This window comes from Polypterus senegalus, chromosome 1 (assembly GCF_016835505.1).
Source record: "Polypterus senegalus isolate Bchr_013 chromosome 1, ASM1683550v1, whole genome shotgun sequence".
NCBI lineage: Eukaryota > Metazoa > Chordata > Cladistia > Polypteriformes > Polypteridae > Polypterus > Polypterus senegalus.
The window spans coordinates 79,207,014-79,220,735 of NC_053154.1; the positions used below are offsets into that span (position 1 = coordinate 79,207,014).

Genomic DNA, 13,722 nt, shown 5'->3' on the forward strand with positions numbered 1-13,722 from the left:
ATGCTGCGGCTCCTAATAGCTCCTATTTTGAATGAAGTCTTGACACTGTACCTGCCTTCTCTATACAGTAATAAAGTACCTGTATTTTCCTTGGAAACCTGGACTCACCTTCCTGTCTCTTGTGCAACTCTGTTACCCAACATTTACAATACCTGTTTAGAAAAACAGTGCTTTTTAAACAGCAAAAAATATTTTATTTGACAATGAGATGTTAGATGTTACTTTTTGTATAGAATTATAGGTACGAAAATACAGAATGAAAATGAGATGTTAGATGCAATTTTTTTTAATAGAAATACAGGTATGAATGCAGAATGAAAATGATACATTAGATGTATTTTTTATAGAAATACAGGTATGAATATAAAATGAAAACGAGATGTTAGATGTAATTTTTTTTTAAATAGAAATACAGGTATTAATACAGAATGAAGACAAGATGTTAAATGTAACTTTTTTAAACAGAAATATGAAAATTCAGAATGAAAACAAGTTGTTAGATGGAGATGAATGCATGATGCGGAAATGCTTTTGCCACGTCATTTTTCTTGATTCCAGAATCAACTTTGTTAAATTTTCTTTCAGCGTAAACTGAAACTGTTTCTCACTTTTTTTTTTTTTTTGTTCATCTCAAAGAAAACTTTGAGAAGTGCTATGAAACCCGAACTTTACAGTATCCGCACACAACACCACCCGGACACTCAGTGGAGCACTGACTCACAGTTTGGCTGTGTGTATGATGTCATGCCTACATGCTCACTGAGACTGCCTGAGATGGGAAACTTCGCAACAGACTGTATTTTTTGCATCGCATTTTTATATTTGGTGGCCATTTTTGGTTGAAAAAACATTAACTATACTGAGATTTACATTTCATTAAAACTAGATTCACTTAACATGATGTTCTATGAACGTTTGTCTGGGCCTACAAAAAATATTTGTTGTTCTAAAAATTTTGTTACTTCAGTATTTGCTATAATGGGATTTAACCTGGATCTATGCTATGTGAGCTTGTATTAATTTATTTTGTGTTGTTTATTCATTATTATTCTTACCTAATTTAATTTGTTTTGACTTTTCTTGTTACTATTTCTTTGACATCTTGAAAAGTAGTTAGAGCTACATCCTTGGTATAAAAATATTTTAGAAATATATGTCATTGTAGTTGTAGATTACTTCTTGTACCCTTTGAAGATATCATGCTTTTCCAATAACGATTACTCTGCCTAGTTTATTATCTATTCCATCATATGTTACTCTTGATAATCATAGGTTGATACATACACACTAGATACTCTATGTTTAAATTCCATCATTCTCTTCTGCAGTAGAAAATCTGCTCATGCTTGAGGACACCTGGAGGTAAAAGTTAGCAATATCCATCCATCCATTTTCTAACCCGCTGAATCCGAATACAGGGTCACGGGGGTCTGCTGGAGCCAATCCCAGCCAACACAGGGCACAAGGCAGGAAACAATCCTGGGCAGGGTGCCAATCCACCGCAGAGAGATTACAGATTATTTAAGGAAAATATTTAAGTGTTAAAGAATTATTTCTTAAATAACCAACTTCCTTTTTTGTGTTAGTTAAAATTACATGCCTTGCACAGGGCCCCAGTCAATTAAAGGGTCAATTCCTGAACACAAACATACTCACGCTCATGCAATGTTCAGTTTGAAAGAGTCAATTAACTCCACTGCATAACTTTGATATAAGGGAATAAAACTAGATTATGCAGAGGAACACCCTCTGAAATCAGGAAGAACAAGAAATTTCCAAATGGACAAAATTCATTTGTGGGATTCGACCATAGAATAATGGGCTGGCCACTGCTTTGTCAAACAATAAATAATTAAACAGCAAAATAGTTTATAAGTTGGCATCATTTGCAATTGTTTAGGTTAATCTTAAAGTTGCTGTTTCCATCATTATGTGGAAAGACGTATAAGAGAAAAATGGCAAAACAATGAACTGTACTAAATATCTAATTTGTTGATCTTAAATACACACATTAAAGACATTTTGACCCAACTGAAAAAGAACAAGAAAGGGCGTTCAATTGAATTTAAGCAAAGGTGCTCCTTTAACAGCACAAATTGGCTACATAAGTTGCTGGAAGGAAAGAAAATTAAAAACTGTGTTAAAAAATGGCTGTTTTATATGTTTGCAGATGAAAGGAGCTTTATCCATGAATATCATCAGTGCAATTTTCACCATCCTGGGAATATGCATGTACTCATTGGACATACCATTTTATTATGGTTTAATGGAATGTGATGGTTCAAACTGTGTACCAGCATTGATACAGGTAATTTGTTGATACTTGTTAGCTTTACTTTTTAATTAATTTTAATAAATAACTTAATGTGGATAATCTTGATAGAGTAGGATTTGGAGTTAAATGGCAAAAGAATTAAAACAAATGGCATCAAAAATTTCTAAGTGAAGGACATTAATAATTACAAAAAATAATAAACAAATAAATAACAAAGTTTTTTCTGAAAATTAGATATATGAAATAGGGAAAAATAAAGATATATTCTAGCATCTCCATGCTGTACATTCTCAGACAAGCCAAGAATGTAATCTCTTCAACGTGCCATTCTCCTGCCCTTGACCACCTCCTAGTAGACCATACCTGGTTATCTCCAGTGGTAGACATCCAGGAAGTATTTCTATGTGGCATTAACAACCTCATTTAACTCCTATGAAAAAAGGAGCAAAAGCTCTACCACAAAATTCAATGTAATTTCTAAGTCTGTCATCCTTTAAAGAGTACTGTACTGCCAAGTACCTTATTGGGAATGACACATTTAGCTGCACATTCGTCATCATGTATTTCTGTCTGTCTGACCACATTAAACATTTGGTTTCCAGCTAGCCAATTTCAGTGAAATTTGAAATTGTCATGAAGTTTAGTGATGAATAAAATAATTTGCAAAAAATTTAATTTGCATAGCAATTTAGCAACAAAGTGTTTGCTTCCATTTAAATTTGCCATTAAAACAAGAAGAAAAGTGTTTAGTTTTGTCTGGAAGGATTTACATGCATTAATTCTGCATACAACTGCCTATCATTTACTATTAAGATCTGCAATAGGGAAAAAATCACCTGACTCATTTCTTGTTATATGTAAACATTTTGTTGGGATACCAGTTGTGTTCTAGTAGTGGTATGATCCCCACTTTGCCATTCATGATGATAGCATTGACAATCACAGTTCTAAAGAGGCATCAGAGATAGAAAAAAAACTCAAAGCTCTATAGTGAATAGAATATGCATTTCTTCAGTTTCTTCTATAGGAATCAAAAGACAAGAGAGGGCAATTGCAAGGCTTTCCGTGTAGTGAGATTTTCCTTTGCAAAAAACACATTAGGGAGCTAGATGGTACATTTTAGTGTGTCTTTGTGTGGAAAATATTCAGCATGTCACATTTCCATAGTGTTGTGAATTAGAGGCATAAATGGAATTGATTTTATTGGTAAGTGACAGATAACATACATTTCACAGATATAGAAAAGAAACACAGGTAAAGTGTGACTGAAGCTTTAGGGAGCCGTTTTCCTTGTTTTACACCACCAAAAAACCTAAAACCTCCAAAAAAATCTTCCTAGTGACTTTTGTCTTTCATAAATGCCATTTACTTTTGGAAGGAGATTTAGTGTCAGTTTTAAGAAACTGTAAGCTACTTGAAACTATGCTGTTTCGCTCATCACTATCCATCCCATTTATCTAGGGCAGGTTTAAAGGATATCATTTAATTCTCTCACATTTCACTTTTCTTCTATCCTTTCACCTTCTTCTTGTGTTCTTCAACTACTTATAGCATTTACAGTTTTCTTCTAATGCCACCTCTAACTCAGCATTCCATACTCATCTGCTTTTATCTCAGAAATCTCTTTGTACAACCGTAGGTTTCTGCTGTTTTCAGAAACACATTCTTCATTGCTTCCCTCTTAACTATTCACACATGGTGCTTTAGCAACCACAAGCCATATATGATCTTGGTTCCTAACTACATGACTTTGTAAAATGGTATTAAAAATGCATTTGAGTATTCTCCTTCAAATATTTTTATGACCAAATTTTTATTGAGGTTGGTAGAAGAGATGCAGGATTTTTAGAAATTAATATTCAATAACTTTGTCCAAACTATCAAATAGAGAAAGAGGAAAAGAAACAATGAAATAAGAACTGGATTCCTGCCCACTGAAAACCCCCTGCTCACTCATTTCACCACCTCTTACGATGACCCTGAAGATCTGGTGCTGGAATTTAAATGGGAAGACAATGCCTGGCTATGCTAAGTATAGGAGTAAAATCCAAATACCGAGCAAGAAGATTAAGATAGACAGTGGTGACGAGGATCACATGACACCTATCCCTTTGCTAAATGGTTGTTAATAGTATAGTTATTAATGTCATGGCTGGAAGACTCATTAATCCATGCAGCTGTCACTTCACGTAAAATAAGATTGAGGAGAGGTGTTTTCCATTGGTGAAAAGAAGGAGAATCAGCAGATTTTCAGCTAAAGGCTAGAATTAACTTGGCAACAATTGTGTGCACAGAAAATAACTTCAGCTGGAGTGGAGAGAGAAAAATAAATATTAGAGGTACCATAGAAAACGGATTTGAGGATGAAAAGTAATGATGATAGAAAAGGAAGCGAAGAGGAAATTTAGAAACAGATAAGCAAAATGAAGAAGCCAATGAAGTTACAATACAATACAATTTATTTTTGCATAGCCCAACAAAATTATATACGGAGTGCCGCAATGGGCTTTAACCGGCCCTGCCTTTTGACAGCCCCCCAGCCTTGACTCACTAAGAAGACAAGGAAAAACTCCCAAATAAACCCTAGTAGGGAAAAAAAATGGAAGAAACCTTGGGAAAGGCAGTTCAAAGAGAGACCTCTTTCCAGATAGGCTGGGTGTGCAATGGGTGTCAAAAAAAGGGGGTAAACACAATACAATATACAGAACAGATCACAAGTAATCCTCAATACAATTTAATAGTGCAATAGAAATATTATAAGTACAGAGCAGAATTCAACAGTAGATTATATTACATAATATGATTTGGATTTGTTCAAAGTCCTCAAAGCTGCCTCCCTCTATTGGCCATTCCACACCTTAGGCAGGTAAAACAACTTGGCATTAAGGCAGTGGCACCAAGTGGCATATTTGAGTACCAACAAGAAGAAAACAGAATAGGTGAGGGTTAGTAACAAATTATAATTATCATATTACTTATGTTTTAGTGTTAACGACTAACAACAGAGATGCGGTATGTACAGTTAATCAGCAGCTAAACTGAAGTAGTGAGTCTTCAGCTGGAATTTAAAAGCTGAGACCGAAAGGGCATCTCTTATAGTAGCAGGCAGAGCATTCCACAGTTTATGGGCCCTGTAACTAAAAGCTTTTCCTCCCACTGTTATTTTATTAATCCTTGGAATCATAAGCAGACCGGCATCCTGAGATCTTAATGTACATTCTGGTTTGTAAGTCATGATAAGTTCAGATAAGTAAGCCAGTCTTTGGCTAATTAAGGCTTTATATGTTAAAAGGAGGATTTTAAAATCTGCCCTAAACTTAACCGGGAGCCAGTGTAAAGATTTAAGAACTGGAGTTATGTGTTCGTATTTTCTTGTTCTTGTAATAATTCTTGCAGCAGCATTTTGGATTAACTGGAAGTTGTATAAAGAACAGTTTGAACATCCAGTGAACACCGAATTGCAGTAGTCAATCCTACTAGAAATTTCTTAATTGATATCTTAGAATCCTGCTTATTTAGAAAACACCTTAATTTCCTAACATTTTTAAGATGGAAGAAACATGATTTAGACATACTTTGTAATGTGTACTTTAAATGAAATGCTGGAATCAAAGATAACTCCTAGATTGCGGGCTGATTCAGTAAAATTAATAGTGATTCTAACCGAGTTAAATGATGACAAAATATTGTTGTGATCGGCATCATTCCCTCCAATATTTAACATATTTTTTTTTAAATCTGTGTTTAAAGACAAGTAGCTCTCATTCATCCACTCCTTTAATTCATTAACACAACTAATTAAAGATAACATTGGAGCAACTTAATTTGGTCTAAAAGAAAGGTATAACTGGGTGTCATCTGCACATAATTGAAAATTAACATTAGGTTTTCTAATGATAGATCCCAGTGGAAGCATGTAAAGTGAAAACAGTAAAGGTCCCAGTATTGAGGCTTGCAGGACATCATATTGAACTACTGTGTATAATGATGGAGTGCTATCAGCTCATTTCTGTCTAAACTGGAATTGATTTGATAAATAAGAGCTAAACCAGGCAAGGACAGTGACTGTAAGCCCAAGATTATTTTCTGGCTTGAGCAGTAAAATGGAATGGTCAATGGTGTCAAACGCTGTGCTTAAGTCTAGCAACATAATTACAGTGGAGTTTCCTTCATCAGAGAATATCAGAATGTCATTTACAATATTTTTTATATCATCATCATAATTTTTTATAGCATCGTCCACCAAGAAAAAGAAGTCTGAAATCTGTAGTTATTACTGGACACAGGGAGGATGGACTGGCAAAGAAAAGAAGAACTTGGGCATCTCAGAGTAGCTGCTCTAGTCTGCATCTATCTGGCGCAAAGGGTCATGTAATCCTAATTCTTACAAATATATTTAACAAACAAAAAAAGTGAAATCTATGTATTGAAAAACAGTTAACTATTTCCCCTAGGCACCTACATGTTACATCATGCATGCATTTTCTGATTTTTGCTCTCATTTTCACATTGCATAAATTCTTTAGTTACTACTGCTATCCCCATCTCCAACTGTGAACCCGACTCTGAGGCACTCAGACTTCTCTGCTACAAGCAGTTGAATCTTTCTTGATCCTTTTCTTTTTTTTCCCTCTTAAGTAAATTAATCAGTGAGTACTGTACTTCTTTTTAAGAGCATCATTAGCTGAGATCTGGAGGAGCTAAATCTGTTTACAATCAAGCCACATTTGGGAGTTAACCAGTTAAGTTTGAACACGATGACACAGACGGATTAGGACAAAGATGCAACCTTTTAAGCAAACATCTTCCAACAAGAAAGATGTCCTCTATAAGTCCACATTCCCAATGGTTGTCAAATATTAGCTGCACATTGATCTCTTGTCTGTCCGTCAACAACTTTAACTCGTGCATTTATGGGGATCAAAGTGACATAGTATTGTAGGTAACATTTTGTACTCTGGCAACCCCTTCCACAAGGGGTAGTAGTTCTTGCTTATATAAATATAAATTTTGGAACAAAACATGGCAAACAGTCAAACCTTTTACAAATGGGTAATATGTGCAAAATTTGGTGGAGATAGGTTTGATGGTGTGTATACGCATTCCAGCCAAACACACGTTCAGCTTTATACAAAGTATATTAGATTAAATAACAAAGAATTCAATCAGTAGAAATGTATTTTTATATTCTAAATTAACTAAGAGTTAAATGACCACAGGTAATTCCAGAGTTATATTGTGAATTGAGATGTTGCGAAATGTGCTTGGTCATTGGTGAGACCTGACAATTTGGGTACATTTCACCTATTCATGTAAATCTGTTACTACAGAGTTTAGTAAAAAGAGCAGTGACTAATAAATAGTCTGCATCCAAGAAGGATTCAGGTACAGTTTCCTAAAATAAAATGTGTTAAGTAGCTGTTAAAAGTATTTCTCCCACTTCATATGAAATGCTTTTTTTTTGCAGGCAAATGTTTCTTAAAGCAACATATTATTCAATCACTGTTATAGTCAAGCTTTTGAATTTGCCTGGCTTTCCAAGATGGCTAAACCTAATTACTTATATTTATGTAACTTTCAATAGCCAGCAGTATGTCTTTTACCATATTGTCAAACAGGAAAACATAACTTTTGTATTAACTAAATATCTTCTCTAACACTAGCTAACTAGATAACCCCATTTAAGGAGTTTAACTGCTGTCTTTTATCATTTGTAGCAAAAAAGTTTTTCCATAATTTCTTGTATCAGCTTGTCATTAAATGACATTCACACAAACCTGGATTTTATTGAATGTAATACCTGTGAATTTATGCAATAAAATCTAAAATCTATAATACAGAAAGATGCAGTATATTCTAGCTGCATAATTGTAATAGGATGTGATAAAGCACATGACAAAAGATAAAGAGTTGGGGTTACCAATGTGGAAACCCTGTATACTTGAAAAAAGGCAAGTAAATAAACAGTCTTTTCAGAGGGGAGCTCATAACAGAACTGATCACAGAACAAAAATGGTGGTTTATATGGCCGGGTGACAAAATGAGACAGGTCCAGAGGAAGAGGAATCGAAAGTGATGTTAGCTGTGGAACAGTCAGACTGCTGGTCTGGAGAGAGAGAGAGAAAGAAAGCATTAGAGGACAGCACCAACCCCTGGTTTGGCAGGTAATGACAGTTATTTGAGCTTTTAAACTGTCTCCCATGCACACTTGTGTGACAAGGACTATAATGTAATTTCAAGCTATTATTGTCTTTTTTCTTTTTTTATAATAACACTTGTGTTTACTTTTTCAATTGATAGACTATTATTATAAAACTTAAATTACAAGATGAAATGATTATTTATTTTTATTTATTTATTTTTTGCAGAGTGTTGCTAATGGAATAAAATCTCTTCTGCTACTGTTTTCTATTCTGGAGTTCTGTATTGCCTTTTCCCTGTCTATTTATGGATGCACAGCTGCTTGTCAAATTAAAGATACAATCCTGGTGGGTTACAGTGGCTTTAAACTTTCCTTTCTGCTACTTTCTAAATAGATGACCAAATACTGCTATTAATTCACTTCTTTTACCCTCATTTTAATTGCTTTGTTTTAAGAACTCTGACTTTTTTGGCAGCTAAACAAAAATGAAACGTGAAGTGAGCCAACGGATCACAAGCTAAGTTGGGACCTCAACCTTCACCCAATTGTTGTTAATTAAACCCATTAAACCAATTCCATTGCTCGTTGCTGCACTCATTCTGCCACAGTAGACATTTCCAAAACTGTCAATTTTCATTTTTCTTAAAGCACTGTCAGGGTGTTTTGTGGACCTCAGCAGATCAACATTATTGAGACCTTTCACCTTTCTTTTATTTCATATATTGTGTTGAGAAATTTAGTTAGCTGTCTCATGCGTTGGCTCATTTTGTACCTCATTATTGTTTGGCTGTTAAGTGAGGAAAAAAACAAGGGGTCTGAGTCTTAAAGAGCAAGCCAAATAAATGAAAGCAATAAGTTAATTAGCAGCAAAAACTGGTCAATAATTTAAAAAATGGGTGGAATGAAAACCTACAGCAACTGTAGCCCCCTGGAATCACAGTTAGACACCCCTGATGTAAAGAATACTGCAGTCACAATTTAAGTTATAATATACATTGAAAGATGATATTAGAGTGGTTGCATTTCAGGTAGTCTTAAACTATAATTTATTTGACAGTCAGATTGTCTATGTATAACACCAACACATGCTCGTGCCCGTTTTGTGTTGGTTTCCTCTGGAGACTACAAAGACATGCTATCAGGTTTATGGCCTGTAAACTGGCCATCTATGAATGTCAGCACAAATGTGCACTGCAATGGATTGGTGTCTCTTCCAGGTCTGGTTCCAAAATATAGTACTAAATGAAACACTGCAAAGCCATAAGTCATTTTATAGTTGCTTCTTAAAGTCCAGTGCAGCTCACCTTATCTCTCTATTATAAAAGGAAATCCTGGGATGAGATAATCTGTGAGAGATAATTTCAGGTTCCACGAGACAAGACTTTTTGCCAAGAGATTTTGTCAAGTCTCACCCTCCTCTAAAAAGTTGACAACCAATATTGTAGAATTGTCTCATCAGGTTTCAGCATAAGCCTGGGCCACTTGCCTCTTCTTATAATGTCACTAGATGAGAAATTACCATTATATAATTCCTTGGCAATTAATCAGCTTTTATACCTAACTAATCATTTAACTTTTCTGTGTACTATGATAAAGTTAGGTTTACTTATATAATCATGGCTAAAGATACTTAATGCATATAGAGGTGGGGTATGTACTCATACATGAATTACAATTTCACTTACTGCATTGCATTATGAATGTTGCGTATGGTTAATGTATTTCTTTTATTTTTTTCTGTAGCCTGTGGTTATCATTCAGAACCCAGTAAATGCTGCCTTCCAGGTGCCAAACATCCAGGCAGTTACCATCCCTGAAACTCAGAATCCATTTGTTTCATCATCTTGCAATTCACCAAACATAAACTAATATATACAGCAAACTTCTTGGAATGCCAGGGCCCTACAAGTAATTCAGCGGTGCATCTGTTGAGTGAAAAGGGGTAAAAAGGATTTTAGAGAAAAACAGTACAATCTTCTTAGTGTCTTATTTCTGTTATAAAATGAATGTACAATGAGATTTCTTGAATATTTAATTATAGGTCAAATCTACAAAAAGGAACAAAAATGGCTGTTCTTTTTAAGGAAAATCATTTGCTTTATAATCGACAAAACTGCAATGATACTTTTTATCGACTATTATTAGGTCTGTTTTCTCTTTTGGTTTTATGTGTTAGAATCTTAATAATAAGAACAAAAACTGTTTGAACAACATTGTTAAAATTAGCAGTAAAATTACTAGCTTGCAGCAGCCCACTCTTCCTGTGCTGTATCACAAAGAAATTTGAAAGAAGGCTAAATCATTTCTGTCAAATTGCAGCCATCCCTGGTTTCCTAAGTTTGATTTGTAGCCACCCACTTGCAGATTTAGATTCCCAAAAGTGAAGAGCAACAGATTTAAGAACTCTTTTACCACAGAACTATGTGCTTTTTCATTCTGGTAGTTCTAGAGATTCTAGTGAGTTCTGAGTTATTGCTGTGTATTGTTCATTATTTTATATGTTGTATATGTTGTATCTTGACTTATTTTCTTATATCTGTGTAACAATGTCTTATGTTTTGTAAATTCCTGCCTTAAAAAAAATCACTTTATTCCCGTTTTTAAAATAATTTGTTTTTATATATTGTTATCCTTTTCTTATATAGTTAAATCTCTCAGTAAGTATGAATGAAAGTTCTCTCTGGATCGGTTCGCAGCTGAGTGTGAAGCGGCTGGGATGAGAATCAGCACCTCCAAATCCGAGAGCATGGTCCTCAGCCGGAAAAGGTTGGAGTGCCCTCTCAGGGTTGGGGGAGAGATCCTGCCCCAAGTGGAGGAGTTCAAGTATCTCGGGGTCTTGTTCACGAGTGAGGGAAGAATGGAGCGTGAGATCGACAGGCGGATTGCGGCATCCGCAGTGATGCGGGCTCTGCATCGGTCTGTCGTGGTGAAAAAGGAGCTGAGCTGTAAGGCAAAGCTCTCAATTTACCAGTCGATCTACGCTCCTACCCACACCTATGGTCATGAGCTATGGGTAGTGACCAAAAGAACGAGATCGCGAATACAAGCAGCTGAAATGAGTTTCCTCCGTAATGGTGTCTGGGCTTTCCCTTAAAGATAGGGTGAGAAGCTCAGTCATCCGGGAGGGGCTCAGAGTAGAGCCGCTGCTCCTCCGCATCGAGAGGAGTCAGATGAGGTGGCTCGGGCAACTGATCAGGATGCCTCCTGGACGCCTCACTGGTGAGGTGGTCCGGGCACGTCCAACCGGGAGGAGGCCCCGGGGAAGACCCAAGACACGCTGGAGGGACTATGTCTCCGGCTGGCCTCGAACGCCTTGGGATTCTCCCGGAAGAGCTGGAAGAAGTGGCCGGGGAGAGGGAAGTCTGGGCCTCTCTGCTTACCTGCTGCCCCCGCGACCCGACCTTGGATAAGCGGAAGACGATGGATGGATGGATGGATATATAGTTAAAAGCTCATAACCACTGTATTTGTGTTACATGTAGACGTACGAAAGTTGCGCATCACAAAACCTGAAAAAGAAAAATAAAGTGCCAATAATTATAAACTATAAACACAAGATAAGGTTTCAATATCGCCTGAAGCTTACAAGCTCAGTCACTTTCCCAATCTGAAATTTTTCATATTAACTTGTACAATACAGTATATTAAGTAAAACAATTCTGTATTAATAAATGAAACTTTCAGATGTTTGTACAGTGATGGATTTTGTGAAACCTTATTCTATGTGTATTATCAAAACCTGCGCCTTCGCCTTTCATTCATACTTACTGTTAGATAGTTTTAAAGTTTGAACTTTACTGAGATGTCCCTCTGAGCCACACCAGGAAGTAGGAAATGTAAGAATGAAAAGGGAACATTGTGAGGTATTTTATTTTCTTTTCTTGTCTGTGTAATTGTATGATAAAATAGAAATTTATATCTACTTATTACTAACTGCAAATATTCTTGTTATGACTACGCCAGTGTTTCCCAACCCCAGTTAAGTGGACCCCCTGTGGCTGCAGGTTTTTGTTCCAACCAGGTTCCTAATCAGTTACAACACCTGGTAGCACTGATCTCACTTAATTAGCTGGTATTTTTTTTTCTTTTATTCTACATTCAGGAAAGCACAGCAGCATGATTTTTACATTTATAAGACATCTAAAAATATTTCTGCTTTTGCTATAGATTTAAATACGTAACTCTCTTTAGTTATTTCATTATATTTTGCCCTTTCTCTGTGCAGTTTTTCCCCTTTGTTCTATCTTATTAATGACAATTAAAAATGAGCAGCACAGACACACTGGCAAAAAACACTGAATAATCAAAGGCTGCAAGTACTTTAGCATTATTCCCATACAACTGTTTGGTGCATTTTTATATATATATATATATATATATATATATATATATATATATATATATATATATATATATATATATATATATATACTAGCAAAATCCCCGCTTCGCAGAGGAGAAGTAGTGTGTTAAAGAAGCAATGAAAAAGAAAAGGAAACATTTTGAAAATAACGTAACATGATTGTCAATGTAATTGTTTTGTCACTGTTGTGAGTGATGAGTGTTGCTGTCATATATACATATATATACATATCTATACATATACACATATATATATACACACACACATATATACACACAAATACATATATATATACATACACACACATATATATAAACATATATATACATATGCATACATATCTACATATATACACACTCAGCTATTTCGTATCAGTGCAATACGCTGCTTGTTAAAACGGATAACTCCGCTTTACGCAAGTCTGCGTGGATATTATGAACTATCGATTTGTTCAAGTTCTATTTAAATTTTAAATAGAAGGAATTTTTATTTAGTCGACAGAAATATCTTTGGTAGGAATGGTAAAACAGACAGGAATATTATTCTGAATAAATCAACTCAAACCTTAAACAACTTATAATATTTTGCTCTCCATAAAAATACCAAATTATACAAGTTAGAAATAAAGTAAACGTTAAAAGAACAAACATTCACATTTCTTTACTCTTATGTAATTTTATATAAAAAATAAACTTAGATTTTAAATATCCCAAAAGATTTTGCTCTCCATAAAAATATATCCTGTCAAAATTATACAAATTCAAATATGAACATGCTGCATAACAAAACCTAGAAATATAAATAAAATGTGTTCCTTTCAGCAATAACAAATCAAATCATTCAGTTGTCTTTGCTCATATGTCATTTTAGAGCTGGACGCCTGGCATCTTTTTTTGGCAACAGGTTCGTTTATGTTTGGTGTGAGGTTCTGTGTTGTGGAGA

General features: G+C 35.1%; 1 protein-coding gene across 4 annotated transcripts in view; it reads left to right on the top strand.

Moving 5' to 3' along the window:
* The window catches only part of LOC120527772 (membrane-spanning 4-domains subfamily A member 4A-like), a 32,029-nt gene extending 21,055 nt beyond the window's left edge, over window positions 1-10,974 (top strand). For 3 of the 4 annotated variants that reach the window (XM_039751611.1, XM_039751589.1, XM_039751604.1), the window contains 3 exons: window positions 2,171-2,308; window positions 8,644-8,763; window positions 10,161-10,974. In XM_039751611.1, coding sequence (XP_039607545.1) covers window positions 2,171-2,308; window positions 8,644-8,763; window positions 10,161-10,286 — 384 coding nt within the window. In that variant the 3' untranslated portion in view covers window positions 10,287-10,974. Of the gene's footprint in view, window positions 1-2,170; window positions 2,309-6,508; window positions 7,484-8,643; window positions 8,764-10,160 lie in introns of those variants that run through there. The other variant, XM_039751596.1, reaches the window with a different exon arrangement.
* Window positions 10,975-13,722: the final 2,748 nt, after the last annotated feature.